General features: G+C 37.1%; 1 protein-coding gene across 2 annotated transcripts in view; it reads right to left on the reverse strand.

The window, feature by feature from the left end:
* Orc4 (origin recognition complex subunit 4) overlaps nt 1–23843 on the reverse strand; it is a 37986-nt gene that overhangs the window by 9421 nt on the left and 4722 nt on the right. For both annotated transcript variants that reach the window (XM_083143421.1, XM_083143420.1), the window contains exons 3-5: nt 17392–17566; nt 3625–3776; nt 1295–1591 (exon numbers count right to left, since the gene is read on the reverse strand). In XM_083143421.1, the coding sequence (XP_082999547.1) occupies nt 1295–1591; nt 3625–3776; nt 17392–17566 (624 nt within the window). The remainder of the gene's footprint in view (nt 1–1294; nt 1592–3624; nt 3777–17391; nt 17567–23843) is intronic.

Genomic DNA, 23843 nt, shown 5'->3' on the forward strand with positions numbered 1-23843 from the left:
TAATATCTTGTGTGGAAGACCTCTTCAACGCCTTTCCAATGATGCCTGAATCACTTCTATAGGTGTCTTGATTGCCAAAATATTGCAATTTAAAATTAACAAGATGGTGAAAACAATTGCTGACATCGTACATTGTGCACCCCTGCGATTTCGTAAATACAAAGGATATGGGCGTGCAACTTTGCATAGGTGGTCCTTTCAGTGTGTCATATTTGAAACGAATCAAAAAATGTAAGGTCGAGGTGCTTGTTGATTTGACATCTTCTAATAAGCTCCAATTTTTTGGCATTCTAAATTAAATACAGTGAATTTTACATTCCTTGGTTTCACATTTTCCCGCATTATACATTTAATATTCATGGTCCCAGTAGAGCAAAATGCTACAAACTTTTCCCCAAATCAAAGTGTGTATACATTTAGAATAATTTATGCCATCGCATAAAGAAGAGCAGTTGCGGTGTTTTATGGAAGGGCATCTGACTGTCACACAAGAGACCTAGGTTCGAATCCCATGGTAGGAATTTTTCTAACAAGGTGCATGCATAAAGCAGTCTGGGACTCATCAGATTTCTAATCAATGGATACCTGTGGGGCCTGAAGCATTGTATGATGCACTAAAGAGATTGTGAAGCTCCACCCCCTCGATATGCCTTCAAGGCATAGTGCAATGCATTGGGGTTAGCTTTACTATTTATTACATAGAAGCATTAGTGACTTTCTAAAGCATTTCTATACACGCTATAAAATTGCTGACGCTCCTAAGAAAGAAAAAAAAGAAACACTGAACATCCGATTGTTTAATTTCCCCTTATCGTTAGGGGCATGCATATTTCGTTTATGACGAAGAAACGAAATGTCAAAACACACATTGTAGTGTTAATTTTTCATGTTTTTGAAAGGTGTGAGATGGATTTTGCTACCATGTTTTGTCACGAAATAATGCGAAATGAAATGCAAAATGCAAAATAAACTCTTATAAACACAAAATTTAGGGTTTATTTACCGACGCGACACCTTCTGAGGTCTGCATTATCCTGTGAGTTATGCAATTCATGGAAAATTGATTAATTCCGCTGTTAATATTGGAGAAGCAAAAATGTATTTATATATACCACTTTTAATCAGATTTTTCATCGCTATAACACCGAAATTTTATTTTATTTACCGCTTTTGAACCCAAAATTGACTGTTTTTGTACCAAAATTTTGCTTTTTTATTTACCAAAATTATGTGGCTCTACTTATCGGTGTTCCCCGAAATTCATACACTCTTGAACAAATAAAAAACTACTCACCAGAAACTTTTTTAATGTACTTTCACTTTTGTCCATGCAATATAGCTTCTTGATAGTTCCCTTTACGATGGCATTCTCCAGGAGAGCAAGGACCTGTTCGTTCCACAGATGCAAGAACACAGGCTCATAAAAGTCACCAGGGAGCATCAACAGCCACTTCACAACGTCCAGATGCTCCTCGAAGCTGTTGTTGTGGAAGAGGAAGATCTGGCGATGAGAGAAGCGGGACTTCACTCGCTTCTCGAGGAGTTCAATCACGTCGAGTCTGCACGTCAGTCCAAGAACACACAATGGAGCCTGCAAATAGAACTTCCCATCAGTAAGGCCTGTATTTATGTGGCAAAAATATGTACATAATCATGTACAACAAATCATAGAAATATGTTAAACAATTTAAGTACATTAAAATGGGTCCTTTTTTAGTGGATTTCTTGGAAATTCCACCAGGGTCAGTTTTTAAACAATCACTGAAAATCACTTTAGAGAAATAATTTATAGAAAAATGTACATATTGAATTTGTAGATATCAGAATTACTTTTGGTGAAAGTACATTAATCTCGTAATGATTGAATAGTGTTCATTAGGCTCTAAGATGGAAAAAATATATGTACTGATGGGGTGAACCTCATACGAAAGGAAATGTAATGTGTAAACTATACACACTTAAATTTCTCTTGATTAAAAATTCAATATTTGTATACATAAAAATAGCAAAAATTTTGTGTAGGACAACATACAAAATACTAATCATGTTAAACCGTAAAATGTCATTATCATTAAGCTGTAAATGAACATGGCAGCTCATATTTTGCAAACTATAATTTTAAAAATTGCCAAAATTCAGCTACAAAGACTACTTTAAGTTACAATTATATAGTACATCCAGAATGTTTTATTTCCGCTGGAACAGAAGTTACTGAAATTATTGAAGTTTCATTAACACCCTTAACAAGTATTTCTATAGTAGGTTCTTATATAAATCATCAGAAACAGAAAAATGTATATTTACATATAATTTTTTATATGCTTGTCAAAATATTTTACAGGATCGTTAATCACAAAAAGGCTTTCTATAAAAAAATATGTATCTATGTGCATGGTGCCATAATACGCACAATTTTAAGCAAGTGTTTTTTAAAAAAAATCGATTAAATAAAACATTATCAAAAATGTTTTTTTAAAATAAAAATCATGATTTCCTGTGACATCCACCTGTTTTCAGAGTATGAAGCTGAAAAAACTTAAGATGCTGTAAAATGTAAAATCGAGAAAAATTTTAAAACATTTTGTAGTATTCCATCAAGATTGAATGTATAATGCAGGAAAATGTAAAATCTGGGAACGTAAAATTGAGGTTCTGCTGTATTTATGAAATGTAGCAGTACTGAAGAACAAATGAAGATCTAATTTTCGACATGTGATTTCCATTGCTTAACCTTTAGATACCTAACGGTCAATAAGGTAGCAACTTGATTAATGCCTCAGATGCCCCGGACAGTTGATTAAGCGACAAGCAACACGTGACTACAATTACCATGTTATTTCTTAAAAACCAAAAGATGATATGTTAGTACATACTTTTTTGTTACTTTACACATACCAGACTTCAACATTCTTAAATTGCAAAAGAAACCATTAATTATTAGTATTTTTAACAAGTGCTTTTTAAGGAACTAGATTTTTCAAGAAAAAAATTGCAATGTTATTAACAAATAAAATATGAATGGGTTTCTCATTTATTTATTTCTAAAGTTTTGGTTATAATGAAACTGTAACAACAAGAAAACAAGAACAAAAACAACACAATACAAAATTGAACAGGAAAAAAAATTACACATGCATTCCTAAATTATTGTCGGAAACAGTGGTCTGCCACGAAAATGTCAATATTTGAGGCAGGTTATTTTATTTTATAAGGAGGGAAGCCTATAGAAAATATACCATTGTAGAAGGAATAGCCTTGTAGTGTGATTGTTAAAGAGCTTCACGTTGTGGATTAGTCACGCAGGTAAATGAAATTGTTTGATTAGGAATTTGCTTTTAATTTGAACATCATGACCTTATGCAAAAATTTCATGTCTTCTACTTCGCAACGAGTGTGTAGTGGCAGGATATTCAAACCAGAATATTCTATTTAATGGATATGTAAACAAATTCAGTCACATTCAGTATTGCAATATAGGTATGGAATATTTTTACTCATTTCTTTCAGAACTGTAGATTTACAGTAAAAAAAATTTCTTGATATCTGTCACCTGTAACCCTAATAATTCTTCGTTTGCAGCAATATTCTTAGAATTAACAAAAAAAAAAGAAGTACACTCCATACCTGGGCAGACTGGGCAACGTCAAGAAGATTGTAGAGAAGAGTTTGGTTACGATGAGAGCAGAAGAGATCAAATTCATCCAGAATAACAACGATTGGCTTTGATGTTTCCTTCTCTCCCATCTTAAGGCACTGTAGCAAGAAGGTCAAGTTTTCTGAAAAGTAGTTTCATGGAAATCAGTTCTACAGCAATATTTTATATCGCATGTTTATTTTGCATGAATCTTCCTATTTACAACATATAATTTTATAGTATTGTTCTAAAAAATTGAAGTCATCAAATCTTAGAAATATGAATTTTCCCGATTTTCACAATTTTGGCTGTTAAATGTAAAATTCCAAAGTTGCTAGTGACTCTAAGTAAACCATGGATTTTACTCAGGAACAACTAGACTTTCTACATATTGCTGGCTGAATGCTGTTTTGTTGTAACTCCACTTCTCGTTGTGACATGAGTTGCGGACGATATCGGGTTCCATACATGTTAAAGTGCCATGTTCCTAAAGCAATGTATCTGGATGGCAAGTGATATGAATTATGAAATAAAATGTTTGTGCAAATCTCATAGTGTATTCAAAACCTACATATGTCAAACTTCAATCAGCTCTCTTGAGAAGTTAGTGCAAAAGGACAAGCAACAACATAGTATTAAGCTGGCAACAGGAAAAACAAAGCAGAATCTTGAAGTCTCAAGGTGATTATTTATTTGAAAAATCACATATCACCACTGGATATCACCAGTCAAATGAAAATTAATAATTAGTACCTGCATTCAGTTGGGAGCCAAGGTGGTCTAATCAGTAGGGTATCTAATTGGCATGTGGGAGACCCAGGTTCAATTAACAGGGTGGGTGATCTAAGGTCAGAATTTTCTCCGGCCTTGTCCCCACATAAAGTGGCTTTGGGACTCACTCAGCCTCAAATCAATGGGTACCTGGGGGTAAAGGTGGTTGGAGCATGGTGCTCATCACATCACCTCCAAAATGGCCGAAATTGAGAACGTGTGTGGCCCTACCCCCCAACATCCCCTACTCTTGCTTTCATGGCATTGTGCTATATACATGGGGAACTTTACCTTTTACCTGCATTGTTCCAACTGTTGTTGGATTGTTTTTTTTTAGGTGATGTAACACTTTAATCATTTTTTAACATTATTTTATTCATCTATTTTCTCTTCCAAGGAAAGGCTCTGTTAGTCAAGCTGCTATGTCTTGTCTCTAAGCAACTATCCATAAAATAATAAAAATGTGGATCATTTAAAATTGAGTCTGAAGGCCAGTAAGTTGGCCAAGAAAGTGCTCAACTTTCAATCTCACCACTTAAGTTCCCACATTCAAATCCCGGCTAGGGCATGGGTATTACTTGTGAGTGTACCTTCATCAATTCCAACGAATCATCACTCATTCTCATTGCCATAATTAGCAAAAGTGGCAGATCCAACGATACTTCACTGAATATATATTGTATGTGAAGGATGAGCAGTACACAATTTTAAAATTAAATTGCAAGTCCTCAGTGCTCAACTGGTTTTCATAATGTTGTTATACTTGCATTGCAAAAATTAAACAACACAACTCAACTTCCAAAATATTATTTCAATTTATAACATTTGATATAAACTCATTTTCAATTTCTGACACAAGGCATTTTAAGTCAATCTTCTTACATATAACAAAAACGAATCAAAATCAACAACTTAAAACAAATATCAACATTGATACAGCGTTCTTAATCTCAATAGTTCCCTGTTAATTTTATAAACTTGTACACAATAGAAATAAAGTAAATATTAGTTATTTGTGAATGTAGAAGACAGTCACATAGTCCCCCACACTTTATAGAAAACTACTCGAGGGATCAAACATTTTATGATCACCCTCTATGTCATCTAAAATGTGCAGATCACAAGGAGTTCTCTCAAGACATAAGATTATGGGTCAAATTATGAGGCATATATAATTCACACGTACGTGAAACAATACTTAGTAGTAGCCTTGCGCAACCCGATCTCCTTGTTGGCTAAACTACTTAATATAAATAATATACAAAATGCTGAGTCATTACAAAACTCTTCAGTACATTGATTATTAAAACATTAAACATTCAATAAACAACTTGCATCCAATTATCATTATTTGATCCCTATATACAGTATATTTTCATTAACATTGATTTGGTTAAAACATGCCTGATCCCTGCATAATATTTAGACATACAATAATATGCGACATGTTTACTAATAAACATTCTCCTCAAAGTAGCACATTTCACAACTATAATGACTGACTTCCCACATATCATTCTACAATCACAATGAAATAAATTTATGCTTAAATAGAACAACACAATTATTAACTTCAATTAACTTCGTCACAAGTGCTTCCCAATAACTGATTTTCCTTCTTCTTGGAACAGTTGAACATTTTCAAATTAGAGAAATTTAACTTTCCATAATTTTCACCATGTAAAGTGTACAAAGATGCGAAATTTCCTTTAACTTATTTTACCAAAAATGGTCCAATATATATAATTGAAATAACTTATGAATTTGTTTATCCAGTTTAGAACTCATTTGTCGATTTCTTGCCAACACTAATTGTCCTGGTTTCAGTTTAACTGCATTGGAAGCATTCCTTATTTTTGATTTATTCTTCTTCCTCTTTGAATTTATCTCTGCCAAATATAATTTTTCCTTCCATGGCAACTTCCGCATTTCCTCAGGCCAATTGGGTTCAGATGTTATGGAGTCCCGGATTTCCTCGTGCAAAAATAATTCATTAGGTGTAAAACCGGTTATGCTCGAACAGGAGTTATTTACTAATTTTATAACCTTATCGATCTTAAGTGACCATGTGGTGTGATCACGATGGCAAAATAATCTTAGTAATCTTACAATTTCCTTATTATACCTCTTTATGGGATTAGCTTTGGGATTGTAAGATGTTGTTGTTAAATTAATTATTCCTTTTGAAATCAGATACAACTTCCATTCTTTGAAAGTAAACTGGCTACCACAATCGGACAGAAGGATTTTGCACACAGGATAATGCTTGAAATAACCATCCTCAAAACGATTAACAACCTCTCTGGTAGTGGCCTTTCTCAGAGGATAAATCATAATGTATTTTGACATAATATCCACAATAGTCAACAAATATTTGTAACATTTAGATTTCGGAAGTTTTCCAATAAGATCTACTGATAGAAATTTGTGAGGCTGAGTAGATAATATAAGGTATTCGTCCCGAAATATTGGCTGGCTTATTGATTTAGATTTTGCACATTCCAAGCAATCTCTTAGATAATGTCGAATACTCCTTCTCATGCGTGGCCAATAGTAAACTTTCTGACACTGTGCTAAAACTTTATCATAACCAAAGTGACCTTTCAAATCATGGACTTTATGCAGCACCAAGGGAATAAGTTCCTCAGGAACAAAAATTTTACATCTTTCCTCAGGCTTTCCTTTGTAGAACAGAATATCTTCATGTAGAAAATTCTTGAAATTCTATGCAAGGAGTCATCCTTAAGTGAATTTATAATACGATTACAGGTCTCATCTGACCTTTGTGCAGAGCACCACATATTTGAGACTTGTTCCTGTTTTAAATCTAGTATCACTTGATTTATATACAGATATTCTCCAGATATTTTATTACAAGGGTCGTTCAAGGTTGACCGGGATTTTCGTACGTAAAAAATCGATGAATAGCCGGATCATGATGAAACGTGCGGGTGACGTAATGTATTCCTTCGCGAGTAACTAGCGCCCGGCATGATGTATTTCGCGCATGCGCAGCAGTTGCAGAGAACATGGCGGGAAGCAGTGTGTCTGTGGCTGTGGAGCAGCGGTGTGTAATCAAATTTCTCGTGAAGGAGAAAGTGAAACTTGCTGAGATTTTCAGACGATTGCAAGCACAGTATGGTGAACAAACGATGTTGCGGACAAGAGTGTACGAATGGTGTGAGAAGTTTCGCGAAGGACGGGAGCTGGTGACAAATGAAGCGCATGGACACATTCGCCCGACTGCAGTCACACCAGTGAATATCGCACGTGTTGAGCAAATGATTCTGGAGAACCGGCGAGTAACAGTGCGGGATATTGCTGCCGAGGTGAATATCAGTGTCGGGAGTGTTGAGACAATCATTCACTACCACTTACGTTTCCGCAAAATCTGTGCAAGGTGGATTCCCCGCCAGCTGACATTCGATCAGAAGTGGACACACAGGAAGGTCTGTGAACAGCTTCTGAATCGGTTTCGAGCAGAAGGTGATGAATTGTTGCAATCCATCATCACGTGTGATGAAACATGGTTGCACAATTCAACCCCAGAGACCAAAAGATGCAGCATGGAGTGGTGGCATAAAGGTTCCCCCCCCCCCCCCCCAAGAAAAGCAAAACGCAGCCATCCGCTGGAAAGATCATGGCAAGTGTCTTCTGGGACATGAAGGGCGTTATCCATGTGGATTTTCTGGACAAAGGGAGCACGATTAATGCCCAGTATTACTCCACATTGTTGAGTGGTGCTGTACGAAAGTCCATTCGCAAGAAAAGACCTGGGATGTTGTCTGGAAATGTCATTCTTCTCCATGACAATGCCCGCCCTCACACGGCCGATGTGACAACAACTCTGGCCGACATGCGCTGGGAAGTTCTACCCCATCCCCCCTACAGTCTGGATTTAGCCCCCAGAGATTATCATTTGTTTGCACCCCTTAAAGACCATCTGGGAGGGAAGAAATTCACGACAGACGAAGCACAGCGGAGCGATGTCCTCCAGTGGCTACGACAACAACCAAGTTCTTTCTACGCCAAAGGAATTCGGGAGCTGCCAGAACGATGGCAACGGTGCCTCGGCGTGCACGGAGAATACTTTGAAAAACTGACATAGTTTGGTGTTTCTTCTGCTACCCATTTCCTCTGCAGAAATATAAGTCCCGGTCAACCTTGAACGACCCTTGTATATTCACTCACTGGGGACCTGTTCAAAGTGTCTGCTATAAAATTAGAGGAACCTGACACGTGATGAAAGGTAAAATCATAGGACTGTAATTTCAGTGATCATCTCGTTAAACGAGGGTTCAATGACTTTGCAGTTTCCAACCAGGAAAGTGACTTATGATCAGAGTATAAGTGGAAATGGCTTCCCTTAAGGTATATAGAAAATTTTTCTACTGCAAATAGAATAGCTAAACAATCTAATTCATGAGTACTGTATGTCGCCTCTGTACCACGAAGTGTACGACTGGCATATTGAATGACACGTGTTCCATCACTTGCTTCTTGCCACAGTACACTTCCTAATCCTTTCTGACTAGCATCGACGGATATAGAAAATTCCAAACTGAATCCGGTTGTTTTAGGGCTGGGGCAGCTAATAATACATTCTTTAACTGAACGAAAGCTTCTAGATGTATCGGAGTCCATTCATAAATAGTATCCTTTCGTAACAGGCTGTATAATGGTGTGACTATATGTGAGTAGTTAGGAATAAATCGGCTTCTCCAGTTCGCCAATCCAATGAATTTTCTCAGTGATTTCTTATTATTTGGGACTGGAAATTGTAACAATGCTGCATCCTTAGAATGATCCACTTTCATTTCTGTACCAGATATTACATGTCCAAGAAGCAGACTTTCTTCCTGGAAAAACTTTGTATACTCCAAATGTTTGAAATGTTCACTAGCAGTCAAACTAAAAATAAGAATATTGTCAATATATACCAACACAAAAGTATTGGTTTCCGGTCCAAAAAGGTTGTTCATGCGATCCATAAACACACACACCGCTGATTTAATACCAAAAGGTATATAACAGAACACGTGCTGGCACCCTCTATATGAAAAAGCTGTATATGGATAGGAGTCTGGAGTTAGCGGTATCTGGAAATATCCACATGACAAATCAATCGAACTAAAGAATGTAGCACCATGAAAGTGTTGCAGAAGTTCAGTTATGGGTTCGACTTGAGTGAGAGGGGAAATCACATGCTGATTCAAACGACGAAAGTCTATCACTGGATGCCATTCTCCATTTGCCTTTGGAACTATGTGCAATGGATTGAGGTAAGGGGATGACATTTCCTTTATAATGTCCCAGTTCTTCCACTTATTCAATTCACTCTCCAAAACTGTCCTTTTAGCAAAAGGAACAGGATAAATTGGAGCACGAATTGGTAAATCAGTATCCAACATTATCTTGTATGATTCAAGATGAGCGGGTCTAGGCTTATTCGATAACTGCATTCTATATTTTAATAGCAACTTATGTAAGAGCGCTTGCTGACGTGAGGAGAGTTTACTACAATTTTGTACTGTTGATGCAATTTTCTCTTCAGTTACTATGTAGATTTCTTCGGAATTTGTGTTCATTGGCAAATTTTCTACCGTAATGCACTGAACCCTTTTATCAACATGCTGATCGTTAGGCTTCAGTCAATACAAAGACTGTGTCACTTCTTTGTTTTGCAGGAGATACCAATGTAACTTCTTCCTGTCTAAAATTCAGTATAGCTTTATATTGCCTAAGGAATGGTATACCTAAAATTATATCTGCATGTAATTGTTTTAACACAAACATTTCCAATGGAAAAGTCTCTGAATGTATTAAAAGGTGAAGGATTTTCCTACCAACAACTCGAAATTTTTGTTGTCCAGCAAATGGTAATAATTTTACCTGATCTATCGATTCCAATCTCGCACTTTGTACAATGGACTTTGTACTGCACCATAATTCCTAACTCATTAGATTACATTGACTTCCACTGTCAATAATACATCAAATTGTTAAATTACAAATGGACCCAAAAATAACAGGTTGATCGGTAATAGGAAATGGTACACCACTATCATCCATGGTCCAAGTGGGTTCCTCTTCGTACCATTCCAGTTGGAAAAACACTGCTAGCTGGTCATTGTCTTTGAAATTATCATATACAGGAAAAATATTTGTAATTTGTGACTGAACATTTTGTGAACCATATTCTGTGTTAAAACTTGCAACACAGCCCTCTGTATTCTCACTGCGAGTAAATCGGGCTACATACATTTACCCACGGCGTTCGTTTGACTGTGACTCCATCGCTGGTTGTATTGATTCTTTAACTTGTGTTTCTCTGGGATCAAATGAAACAGAGTTTTCATTCAATCGGCTACCTGAAATAACATTACTGTTAAGAGAAGAGAATGATTGTTCACAGGGCTGACGACAATTACAACATAAATTTACTTCACTGATTACAACATAAATTTACCTCACTGATTAAACCTTGACTATTGTTTGGGCAATAAGAAAAACTAGCCACATTAGGATCTCAATTGGATCTCGTTTGTAGATAACCTTGCCTTGTATTAGAATGTCTATCATTCTGTGGTGTCACATTGTCTCGTCAAAATCGGGTATTGTTATAACTTCTATTATTTGTATTTAAGTTTTTTCTGAAGAACTGTTGATTGCCATAATTATTTTGATTATGGCAATCATAATCAATCAATCAAATCCTTCTTCTGAATGTAAAGTTCTGTCGCCAACCAGAGTTGTCACTCGCATTTTGTCCTCTATTATAAGAGTTACCAACGGATATAGGACCATATCCGTGAGAAAGCTGTCCATTACTCCTTTGATTAGGATTTTGCTCGTTGTTCCTTGATTGCATGTTAACTGTCTGAACTTTGTACCTTTGTTTATCTCTGAAATCTGACGCATCTGAATCCTTAGTAAAACTCTGTTCTCACTTCAAAATCACTAGGCAAATCACACTTCTTACCAGATCTGGTCTTTATCAAATCCAGTCTCTTCAGTAAATTAATAACGTCGTCAACCTTCGTTAGGCCAGCACCTAATATCGTCTGTGCCGGAATCGATGGAAACTGATTAATCAAAATATCTAGGACTTCTGCATCTTTAGGATGCTCCACCAAATTATAATATGTTGAGTGGCAAACGCCTCCATGCTCATACCTCTATTTTGATCATACTTTCTGTTCCTCAATTCTGACAACTGAGCCTGCATCAACGAGTACGAAGTGTACTGGTTCAGAAAGTCGTAAAGGAATCCACGTGCATATTGTACCATCCCTCGGCTGGCCCTTGAAAACAATTCCAATCTCTGAACCTTTGGAATCTGAAGCAAATCCAAATGTGAAGTTAAGGTTTTAATAAACTTCCTTGGGCTAGATTTCTCTGGATTTCCAGAAAATTTAGGCAACATATTCAACTCATTCAACCGTAGATACTTTCGTGGGTTGTTCCTTAGAAGTAGATGGTTTATTTGTATCAGAATCAATGATAGTAGCGTGCCTATTGTGCTTCATATTGTAATTAGGTTTAAATTGTTTGCCAGAAGTTGCTTGCAAATTATATCTAGTTTTGTTTACTTCAGACATATCAGACATATAATCGTAGAAACATAAAATATCAGTCTAGGTAGTTTCAGCCCATAATCATCTATTTCATTTTCACATATCTCAGTAAGATACATAAAACTGCATTTTAACATGGAGATGATGACTATGTTCACTTATTTTTCAATTTCACTTCGTCTTTTACTTCACGATCCATATTTGAGGGCCCACTAGCATAGACGAATCACGGAAATACGTGTACTAATAGGGTTCGAGAGTATTTTGCTTGTTCGGTTGTTTTCTGCTCAAGCGGAAGAACTATCAATTCTGTGTGCCATCTAGCGTTTCCTGTGCAAACTATTTGCCGCTCGAGTCAAAAACTATCATTGCAGCACTCTAGTGAAAGTAGTCAAAGTTTAATATTAGTTTGGTCAATTAAATCAAATTTAGATATTTTTTTTAAATTTAACTAGGGAGGGACCAATGTAAAATTTTTGCTAGCAGCCATAGCAAACTAATATAAAGTTGTAAATTGAACAACCTGAATTGGGGCATTCCAGCATTACGAGTGAGGAATTTTACACACAAAATTTAAGGTTCTAGACATGAGATTGGATTAATATATTCATAATGAACTGATTTCATAGAATTATGAAGTACTTTGAGGTGTCTGCTAACAATAAAAAAAACTTCAGTATGATGGCATGTGCTGAATGCATGAAAAGCATTAACAAAAGTGCATTACGTATATGACGCTTTAAAAATTTAGCAAATTTTGGCTGTGAAGCATATAGGCTGCAGATAGTCATTCCGACTAATATTAGTCGAATTAGTCGTTCCGACTAATATTAGTTGAATTAGTCATTCCGACTAATATTAGTTAAATTAGTCATTCCGACTAATATTACTTGAATTAGTCATTTGACTCATATTAGTCGAATTAGTCATTTGACCAATATTAGTGAATTAGTCGTTTGACTACTATTAGTCGAATTAGTTGTTTGACTAATATTAGTTGAATTAGCCGTTTGACTAATATTAGTTGAATAAGTCGTTTGAATAATATTAGTTGAATTAGTCGTTTGACTAATATTAGTCGAATTTTTAATTTGACTTTTTGTTCAGACTAATGCAAGTCAAAATATTTACTTTTTTTTATTATCTTGAAATTTCTCAAGGCTATGTTATGCTGAGGCAGGCTAAATGGGACTGAATCTAAAGTTCTACGATACAAACTATACTATAATATATTATGAGTGATGTATAAATTCGACTATATGATAGCTAACGCATGAAAGCAATCTCGAAGGCCAGACACGTTGAGTTGACTCACGATATCGCCACCAAATGTTCCGGCTTCAAATCCTGGACTAGACATGGCATGCCCATACACAGGATTTTTAAGCATGTGCGGGGGTAGGGGTGGGGGTGGGGGAGGAAAATCGGAAAATGTAGAACAGAGAGAAGATGCAAAATGCTGTTTAAGTATCAGACGTGGCCGCCAATGTTATGGTGTTATTGCAGCTAGACCTACAATTATAGATTTACTATATTATGATTTAAAGTAACAGAAGAAATTCAACTCACCGACAGACACCCAAAGAGTTAGCAAAAGAGTCCTTACACATGCCATACACATTTGGTGCTTACTGTTTACCATCCATTTTTAGAAATATTCTAAAATTACTCTATTCCTTAAATTAACAATGTTTTCACCTGAGAAAATTTACTAGTGTTGCGAAATACAAACCCAAAAAAATTTTATCCTCTGTGTCCAATGATCATGTGCTGCCATAATTGGTTTTGTTATCTGACGCACCAACGTGATAATTAAGAGATGAAAAGTTATAAACCAATTTTTGGACTGGAAAAATAGGGTGCGATGATCATGTGATTAAATTCGATATGTTTTCTTAATGCTAAGCCTTCAACGCCAAGAAAAAGTAAACTGTTTTTGGCCCCCAATCGCCACTACTGTTTACCAATATCACTTAACCAACCATGATAATTTTATGTATAGAAAATAATATATATTTTTTAATTAAATGATATGTATTAGCAATGATTCTTACGAGGGTCACTATTTATATTTTGAGCCTTGGCAACACTGATTGAAGTTAGGCGCGATTTGACGTTTGCACGGAATCGTCTGGCATTATTGACCATAACGTACTTCAAATGTTTTGTCAATAGGTTCATTTGTGTTGTTTATGTTGACTTGGAGATTGCGCGACAACAATAAATTGTAATTAACTCGTGAACATTTTCGTGCGATGATTTCTTACGATCTTCGACGTGGATTATCAAGACAAGAGTGCATCGATCAACTTACTTCCACATTTGGCGATGAATCCCCATCCTTTGCCACTGTGAAACGCTGGTATAATGAATTTAATCGTGGCCGCCATTCGCTCACCGACGAGGTTCGCGAAGGTCGTCCAAAATCAGTTGTTGTTCAAGAAAACATTGATGCTGTGCAAAACCTAATACTGCAAGATCGTCATGTGACATACTGTGAGATTGAGGCAACCATAGGCATTAGTTCCACCAGCATATATAAAATATTACATGATCATTTAGCTGTGAGAAAGGTATGTTCTCGTTGGATCCCACACAATTTGACAAAAACTCAAAAAGACGCTCGCGTCAATTGGTCCAAACAAATGCTCAATAAATACAATCGTGGTGCTTCAAAAGACGTATATAAGATTGTAACAGGTGACGAATCATGAATATATGCATATGAGCCGGAACGTAAACAGCAGTCGACTGTATGGGTGTTTCAAGATGAATCCAATCCAACAAAAGTTGTTCGTGCTCGAAGCACATCGAAACAAAAGGTCGCCTGTTTTTTTTCGGGAAAACTGGTCATGTGGCAACTGTGCCTTTAGAGGAACGTAGAACGGTCAACTCTGAATGGTACACAACAATTTGTTTGCCAGAGGTCTTCGGTCAAATACGGAAAACAAACAAACGCCGTCGGATCATTCTTCATCAAGACAATGCCAGCTGTCACACATCTCATCTAACAACCGACTTTATGAACAGTCAAAAAATCGAATTGATGAGTCATCCGCCATACAGTCCTGATTTGGCACCCAATGACTTCTTCTTGTTCCCGAATGTCAAGAATAAATTGCGTGGACAACGATTTTCGTCGGCGGAAGATGCCGTTGATGCGTTCAAAAACCATATTATGGTCTCAAGAAGACTGGAAAAACTGCTTTGACAAATGGTTCGAACGAATGCAAAAGTGTATTGACCATAAAAGAGAATACTTCGAAAAACAATAAAGCAGTTTTCAATGCCAAATTCCTGTTTTTTCATTGTTAGGCTCAAAATATAAATAGTGACCCTCGTATAATGAACATGTCTGAATGTGAGTTAACCACGAAAAATGATTTTTTTTACATTGCGACTGCAGTTTGATGAAACTCGATAGAGGCATTAAATAGAGTAGATAGACTGTACTGACTAAATGTGGACTTCTGGTACACTTCAATCAGTAGTGATAAAACTAAAATTACCAAATATTGCAGACTGCAGAGTCCTGGAGCCTGCCTCTCTCCGCAAACAACCCATTCATTTATGCAAGGACAAAATCAAATTTCTTGCAAAATCTTTCGTAGTTTTTTATTGCTCCACATTAAAACATTTCAGAGTTTGAAGGGAGGAAATGGGCCAATTGCCCAGTTCTTAAGTCCGTGGCTGGACATCGGGTGTTCCTTCACCAATTTCATAATCATCGGTCATCCTCATCCTTTTGATTATCCAAAAGCGTCAGAAAAGCGATGCTAAATAATAAAAATACAAATTCAAATAACAAGGGCTTCAACGCATCCTTTTCGAGGTGCAATTACTTCCTGGTACGAAAACAAGGGTTACAAGCCACATCATAATGTATACGTGCTTATTTTGTGGAGTGAAACGTCGATAAGGGAATAATTTGAAAGACCAATACACATCTTGATTGGGCTCTTAGTACACAGTGGTAAATACATACCTAAGAATTATTTGTCATAAGTTTCTGCAGTGACATATCCTCTATCTTTCGTTATTATTTTCCTCATTTTACGCCGCTTTCCTGCCTCATTAGACCAACCGGGGCGATTAGAATAAATGGAGATTAGAGAAAATTGAGGAGTGGAAACTTACAAAGGGACACCCACGTGCACGCCAGGATTTGAACCGGGGCCGTCAGTGGCAAAAATGTGAATAGACTCAGCCACCGAAGTTTACTAGCAAATTTCTACCTCATAGAAAAGAATAGTGAAAATCAACATAATATAGCGACTGAGCAAGTGTGAGATCGTACTGCACAGCATAAATTTTAGTATTAAATCCCACTAACATAAATAGTTTTAAGTTTAAGATTACTTTTGATTACTGTACAATACCTTTAACATATAATCTCTACAGAATTCGAAGGCCAGAAATGAGAGCTTTGCACTTTAATTATTGTGATGTCTTTCTTTCACCAACCACAATACATAGGGATGGCCACTTGCCTGTAAGTTCCATGAAACTTTCGAAGTCTGAATGCATATCCCTTGAGAAAGTACAGGTCAAAAAAATAGCGACATGCATGACAACAGCCATCACCCCCTGGAGGTAGGGAGATATGTCACAGTAGGGGCACCTTCCTTTTACGTGTGATGCAATTTTCCAGTCGCCAACCTTTCCAAGAAATGCCCTCCTGCACCCTCTGGCCCCTACTTCAGTAGTCGATGGTTCGTTTGGAATCTGAATGAGTTGTATTCGGTTTCGACTGAATCAGTTGAAAATGTAGTCAGCGGATGGTTCGACTGAAATTAGTCATTGGACTAATTCGACTAATATTAGTCCTTCGACTAATTAGACTAATATTTGTCGACTAATGCCCATCACTAGAAATTATATGGATTCACAAACATGTAAGCCTTAATACAATTTAAAACAATAATTTTCATATTAATTCATTTTGTAATTTACATGTAGTAGGACCACTTTTCGTGGAGGAATGTAACCTCCTTGTTTAATAAATGTAAAAAGATGAAAAAGAGTGATAATTTAGACATTTACTTTACACAAAACCAGATCATAAAAAAAATTAGGAGTGTCATTTTATACTAAACTACACTTTATAGATATACCAGATTAGAAAAATTGAGTGGCTCATACGTAAAACGTGATAACCCACACTGCTTTTGAAATGGAAAGTTAACACTGGATGAAGTTGCTGCACAGATGTGAATGAAATTCATTCTGTAGTTGGTGATAGGCAAAAATATATGGAAACAGCTGGGTAACAAATAAGCCACAACACAACATGGGCAAATGTTCACTTGTATTTCTTCAGCTCCATGCTTTGTTGTTTATCACTATTTTACTCTTGAGCTGCTCAATTATCACGAGCATGGGAAAAAAAAGACAGGCTATCTTCCTCACCTGCAAAAGTTCCAAAGACTTTGTCCTCAACCACATTCTCCAGCTTCATTTGTCGAGTCATGGCCTTCAGGGCAATCTGGTCATCAGTGTGAAGCAGTCCATTCAACTCAACCAGGACAACATTCTCTTCAAAGTCGTTGCTCTTCTGTATATCTGCGAGTGTGCTGTTCAACAACTGGATGAGAGAGGGGGTATTAGAACTGCTGTAACAATCTAAATTTCTTCCTCTTTTCTAAATTTTGATGTACTATTCATCTCTCTCTCTCAGGCCCGTAGCTAGAATTGATCTTCAGGGGGCCTCATGGGTTATCAGAGGAGCTTTGTAAACTAAGTCCATTTTTCAAAAGTTTAACAGTGTTAAATGAAGGTAAATTATGTGTGTGGGGGGGAGAGATCATTAAGTTACATAAAATTTAGAAATATAAAAAACCTATATAATTTAAAACATCGCTTGAAGTGTTAATTGACTGCTACTGAAATCATCCCTTACTGCACACTCCATACTACTTTTGATGAAACAGATCACACAAGAAAAAATGCACAATATTCAATCATAGTGCCTACAGTAGCCTACATTCCACCCCCGGCCGAAGGAATGAAACTCCCCTTTGTTCCCAAAACTTGGGTACTGTTGACCTTGACGCAGATGACATCAAAGTCACAGATTTTTGTCTAAACGGGAGGTCGCAACAGCGGCAGCAAAGGAACAGATAAAGAATGTAATAGCTGCTGTTCATGTTATGTGAATTTATCCTTCACCAAAGTTGTGAGCAACATGTGCTGTCTACATTTTCACTCTCCACTGCAAACAAATTATACAAAATAGCTTTACCTAATGTCAAGGGGGCTGACAGTAGTCCCAGGGGGGGTTGAAGGCAGTTCCAGGGGCCGCTCAGCCCTCTGGCCCCTGCCTGGCTACGGACCTGCTCTCTCTTAAGAGTTAAGAACACAATGAATTGTAACGCTAGGCTAACTTTCACAATATTTGCATTTGAAACTTTATAAATTGCTGGATTCAGGAGTAAACAAAACTAAAAATTATTCAGGTGGCAGCACCTTCTTCTCAGTTGATTCTTTCCCCAAATATGGACTAAGTAAGCCAAGTAATGAACTAATATAAAACTACACTTTGTGAAATGTAACCTTAAAACATTTAATTTATTAATTTATAATAATTAATTAAACACTGGATAAAAATTAATAAATTCTTGCTTGCTCTGAAGTGGCCTTCCTAAAGAAGGCTCAACTGTTAACAGGATGAACAATTATGCAATATACACCCTACCACATCCAGCAGCCTGCCCAAGGGGGGGGGGGTGGTTATAACCCCCACCCCCTTTTGGTCCAATATTTCTAAAAAAGAACGTCAAAGGCAAGAAAATATGGCAAAATGAGGACTGACTACTTAAGAAAAAGTACATACCCCTCCCTTTCAAAAATCCTTGGCACACCACTGACCACATTGGTCCAGTTTTTACAATTTAGCTAGCAACAGTGACAAAAATTTACAATGACATGTTTATTATCAAGGCTCGAAAAATCCCAGTCGCCAGGTCGCCATGGCGACTAAAAATTTCAGCATGTCGACTGTGATCTTTTGCTGTAATATTGCAGTTCTTTTAAGTTTCCATGTACGAAATTTTGAAGATTAAGTTCAAGTTGCAGTACAGCGTAAGTTAGCAAATGATATTTTTAAAAACACAATATGCTGACCAAGGCAGAAATTTATTTTATTTTAAAACATAAACTAAACGTTACGTTTCAACCTTCTAGCAAGGTATTCTTCAGACTCAGTACCAAGTACAAAGACCTTGCTAGAAGTTTGAAATGTTACATTTTGTTTATGTTTCAAAATAAAAGAAATTTCTGCCTTGGTCAGCATATTGAGTTTTTCATATCATGGAAACAACGCTTAATGGTGTTATGATTTTTCTATCAACGTTGTGAACATTTCATAAAATCCGTAACTATCCCTTACTCTTCATCCCCCAACCCCTAATTTTCTGCTTTCTCACATGATTTAGCAATGTTTTGAATACGGTGATGCTCAACTTCTTATAGTATGCACAATTGCCAGTAGGTGGTTTCCTGGTGCCTGAATTTCAGAACTGGCGCCTAGCTCTGATGAAGATTTTTCGAGCACTGTTTATTATTCTGATTTAAAGATATATATGTCATACAGAAAAAAATATAATTTTTTTAAAAAAATACTCACTGTACTCGCTATTTAAAGCAAAAGGAAACACAAACATGAAATATTAAGAAAATATATTTTTTTAAGAACTGAATTTGAAAATTTTGGTGCCAGATAAAAAAATAATCAGATGTCATGGCAACTGGGTGCCCTGTGTTTTTCTAACCCTGACTAGATTAATATTTAGTTCTGTAGAATTGAATTAATGGTTTAAATTGCAGGAAGCAACCATTCTACTGAAACTTCATATTGAAAAGGAGGTTACAGAATTACCTTGATTATTTCAAAAGGAACAATGTTTTTAATGCTCACATAAGCATTTTAGTAAAGAATAATACTTTCAAACAAGAACATAAAATATTGAATACATGATGGAAACTGGGCCCAGGTTCCAATTGTTTATTTCCGAATTAATCATGGTACACAGGCATTTTTTACATGTTTCGATTACTATTTATGTCTGTTAATGCATGCTTCAGTGTCTTAGTGATCACTAACCGTGTACTGTCTGGATAATGATTTATCTCCCCCATACACTCCTATGTGATTTCTTTTTTGCAAGTCGTCGCCTTGCTGCTGCCATTTACTTAATGTGCGTGGGGTGCAAAAAGGTATATCCAAGTAATTGCATCACTAAATGCTTTTGTTGTTAGAAGAGGTGGGTTAGGTTTTATGGCTCTTGGCATTAAAATAACGTCCCTAAATGCTTCATTTCGCTTTGGAGGCATATGGCGCAATGATTCACATTCCACTTGAAACTTTTACTAAAGTTCCAATTAGCCTTTTCGAACACAAAACTGGGCAAAAAGAACCTTGACTTTTTTTTTCTACTAACGGAGATGTGTCAAAACAAAGTAATGTGTGGTACTATTTTTCCATGTAGGATATGTTATCAGGGTAGTTTTCGCATACCCATGTTCTGCAAACAAAAAACACCAACAGCGCCAACACTGACCTACCCAACTTAATTAGTTATAATGATAATTATTATTATTACAATTAGAGACAAAGTGTTACAGCAGGCTTGGGGTGGAAAGATTGCTCATGCTTCACTCAAGAATTCCCACACTCCCATTCATGTTGGGACTGGGATACTGACTCCCTGCTCAAAAATGTTCACAAAAATACACATTTCATTTGGGAATTAAATTTATCCTGGTAGCCTAATAAATATGACTTTACATAACACTCTGCCAAATGCAAAATTCTGGATATAAATCCCTGTGCTGGGGTATTACATATACATGGTGGAGCACTGGGAGTTGTAATGAGCATGTAATGGAGAATTTGAAAGGAATTAGGAAATTGTCCAACTGCACATTGTCCAACTGAGATATAGTTTTCAATCAAGAGCCTGATGTACAGTCACGGACACTTCTGGATTGGAACAATCTCATGGATTCTCAATGGGATCATCCTTTGCTTGCTTGTTTTGTTTGTAAGTCCACTTTATGAACAGCAAGGCTAATCAGGACTGGATCTACAGTTTAAAGTCACGTGGAAGCCATGCAGGCACTATGTGCCTGTTTTGTGTTTAATGCACTTAGCATTTGGAGATTTTTTTTTTGTGGGTGGAAGAGGGGATACAAAAGTATTTCATAAAGATAAAAACAGGTAAAAGTACTCTGAGGTATGAAGAAATGTCACTTGTATCCATGCATGCAAATGACATTTCCTCATACCCCCAGAGTACTTTTACCTGTTTTTCAGGTAATAATTCAGATTGTTTTATGTTTTTTTTTTCAAATTCTCCTAGCAGGAAGACTAATTACACTGTGGTCAACACTGATTTTGGTACAGTCAAGCTGTATGCTGAACAATACTACAGACCACAAGATTAACGGTAATGCGAAAGCAAAAAGGATTAAAATTTATGTGCAAAAATATTATACGAGGGTTGGGGCAAAAGTCATTGCAACTGGTTTTTTCTCTTGCAGATATGTGAGCACAGCACAAAGTGCTATGTGTCGCGTGGAAGCCATGCAGGCACAGTGTGTATGTAGAACAACAGATTGCTCTGTGATTGCAGGAAGTAGCACAGAGAGCGCTGTGAAATGAGTTGTGTGCCGAGCGTCGTGCGAGATGGACGTAACCAGTGTTGAGCAGCGCTCGTACATTAAACTAGCCGTTCGCCGAGGGTTAAATGCCAGAGAATGTCACAGTGAATTGGTGGATGCCGTTGGGAATAATGCCCTCGTATACCGGACAGTAGCATGGTGGGTATGAAAGTTTCATCAAGGACGTGTGTCAACCGGTGATCAGCAACGCTCGGGACGACCTGTCAGTGTGCGGACCGACGTGGCACATGCCGTCATCGAGCAGCTCCTGGAGGAAGACAGACGATGGACACAACTTTAGTTAAAGAGGGTAAGTGGCTAAGAGAAACGCACCATCCACAGAGCTGCAACTGCGCAAAATCGCATCGCGGTGGGTACCACATGCACTGACGGAAATTCAATGGTGGATGCGATATGCAACATGCTCCGACCACCTAGCATGCTTGCAACAGGACGACGACAACTTCCTGTCACGAATAATCGCCATCGATGAATTTTGGGCCAGGGCATACGAACCGGAACTCAAATGTCAGTCCGCAGAGTGGCAACATGCCAGACCACCAAGTCCGAAGAAGTTCCGTCAGAATCTTCACCCGTGAAATTGATGGTGATCGTCGCGTATGACATCATAGGTGTCATTGTGTGCCACTTCATTCCACATGGCAGAACAGTGACAGCAGAGTACTACAAGAACTTCCTCGTGCGACAGGTATGATGGGGCATTCGGGAGAAACGTCCGGACCTTCTGGACAGTGCAATCATCCTGCACGACAACGCTAGACCACATAAAGCAGAGTGTGTATGGCGGCAACTGCAACGCTGGGGATGGGAAGAATTGGAGCACCCGCCGTACTCTCCCAATTGGAACCCAATCGCTGCCACTAACACGAAACATTAACTATGAAGAAAACGAAACGTGGATGCAAGAACAATCCAGATACTTTTTATGTATGTGGTGAATTCACTACAAAAAAACTAAGATGGCCTATTTGAATAGGGCATACAGTTTTTGACTTTGAATTTTAAAGTTTGGGTGCATCAGCACTAAGGCTATTTGCCACCAGTCACTTTATACGGGATCCAGCCCCTTACCTGAAATAAAATGTAACTAATAACATATATTTAACATTGGAAGACTAAAATATTCTGACTTAGGTTAACAGAACTAAAATAAACATAACTAATGTCATGTCGTAACTAAAATATTAAAATATTCTAACTTGGTTAAAAGCTGAGCCTGTAAAGAGGCATTCAGCACACACAAAGACAAAAAAACAGGACAACACCCACAAAATTATACTGGCCATAGTGAAGTCGCCAGAGCCTCGTTCGTCTGCAAAATGCTGTCCAGGGTGTACTGTGCGGAAGTGAGGTTACACCCCAAGAGGGCATACAGTTTATATTTCCAATGTCCACTGGGAGACCAAGATAAATGTTGGGCACCTCACATTGTGCATTCAAGGTGTAATGCTAAACTAACGCAGTGGTTGAAAGGTAAAAAGGAACACTTATCATTTGGCATGATCCAAAAAAACACGTGAACAATTGCTACTTTTGTTTGACTAATGTTACCGGTTTTTCTTCCAAGAATAAGAATAGAATTGAGTACCCAAATATTCCTTCCACAATTAGACCTGGTTTCATGGAGAAGATTTACCCATACCCATTGCCCTACCTACATGGGAAGACATTCGTGATACCGACGATATGTCAAGCAAATCTGAGGAAGTGCAGCATGAATCAAGTGAAAACCATTACAAGGTAGATGGAAACCATCAATGTGAAGTGATTACTGCTGGTTTCTTCAGCGTGAAGGGTCCATATCCCACAAGAAAAAGTATTTATCAAAGAGACATCAGCCACCGTCTACCACTTAAAACACAAAATATTCCGTGATTTGTTCTTAATGTGAATGTTATATTTTAACTGTTTTTTAAATGAATTTATATGCTATACGAGATGCACAAGCTCACTGTAGGTTAGTATATTACATTGTGCGTCATGTTTTCATTACAATTGTGTGTTGTATATGTAAGAGCTCACTCTAAGTTTGTATAATATATTGAGTTAAATGCTGTCATTAGTAACATCCTGCATAACCACTATAACTTAACATTGGAGGGTGATGGGGAAAAACTGCTTACAGTTTCGTAATCAGCGTATTTCAATTAATAAAGGCCACCATATTTGTTCTCTGTACC

Source organism: Lepisma saccharinum, chromosome 21 (genome assembly GCF_977018435.1).
Source record: "Lepisma saccharinum chromosome 21, izLepSacc3.1, whole genome shotgun sequence".
NCBI lineage: Eukaryota > Metazoa > Arthropoda > Insecta > Zygentoma > Lepismatidae > Lepisma > Lepisma saccharinum.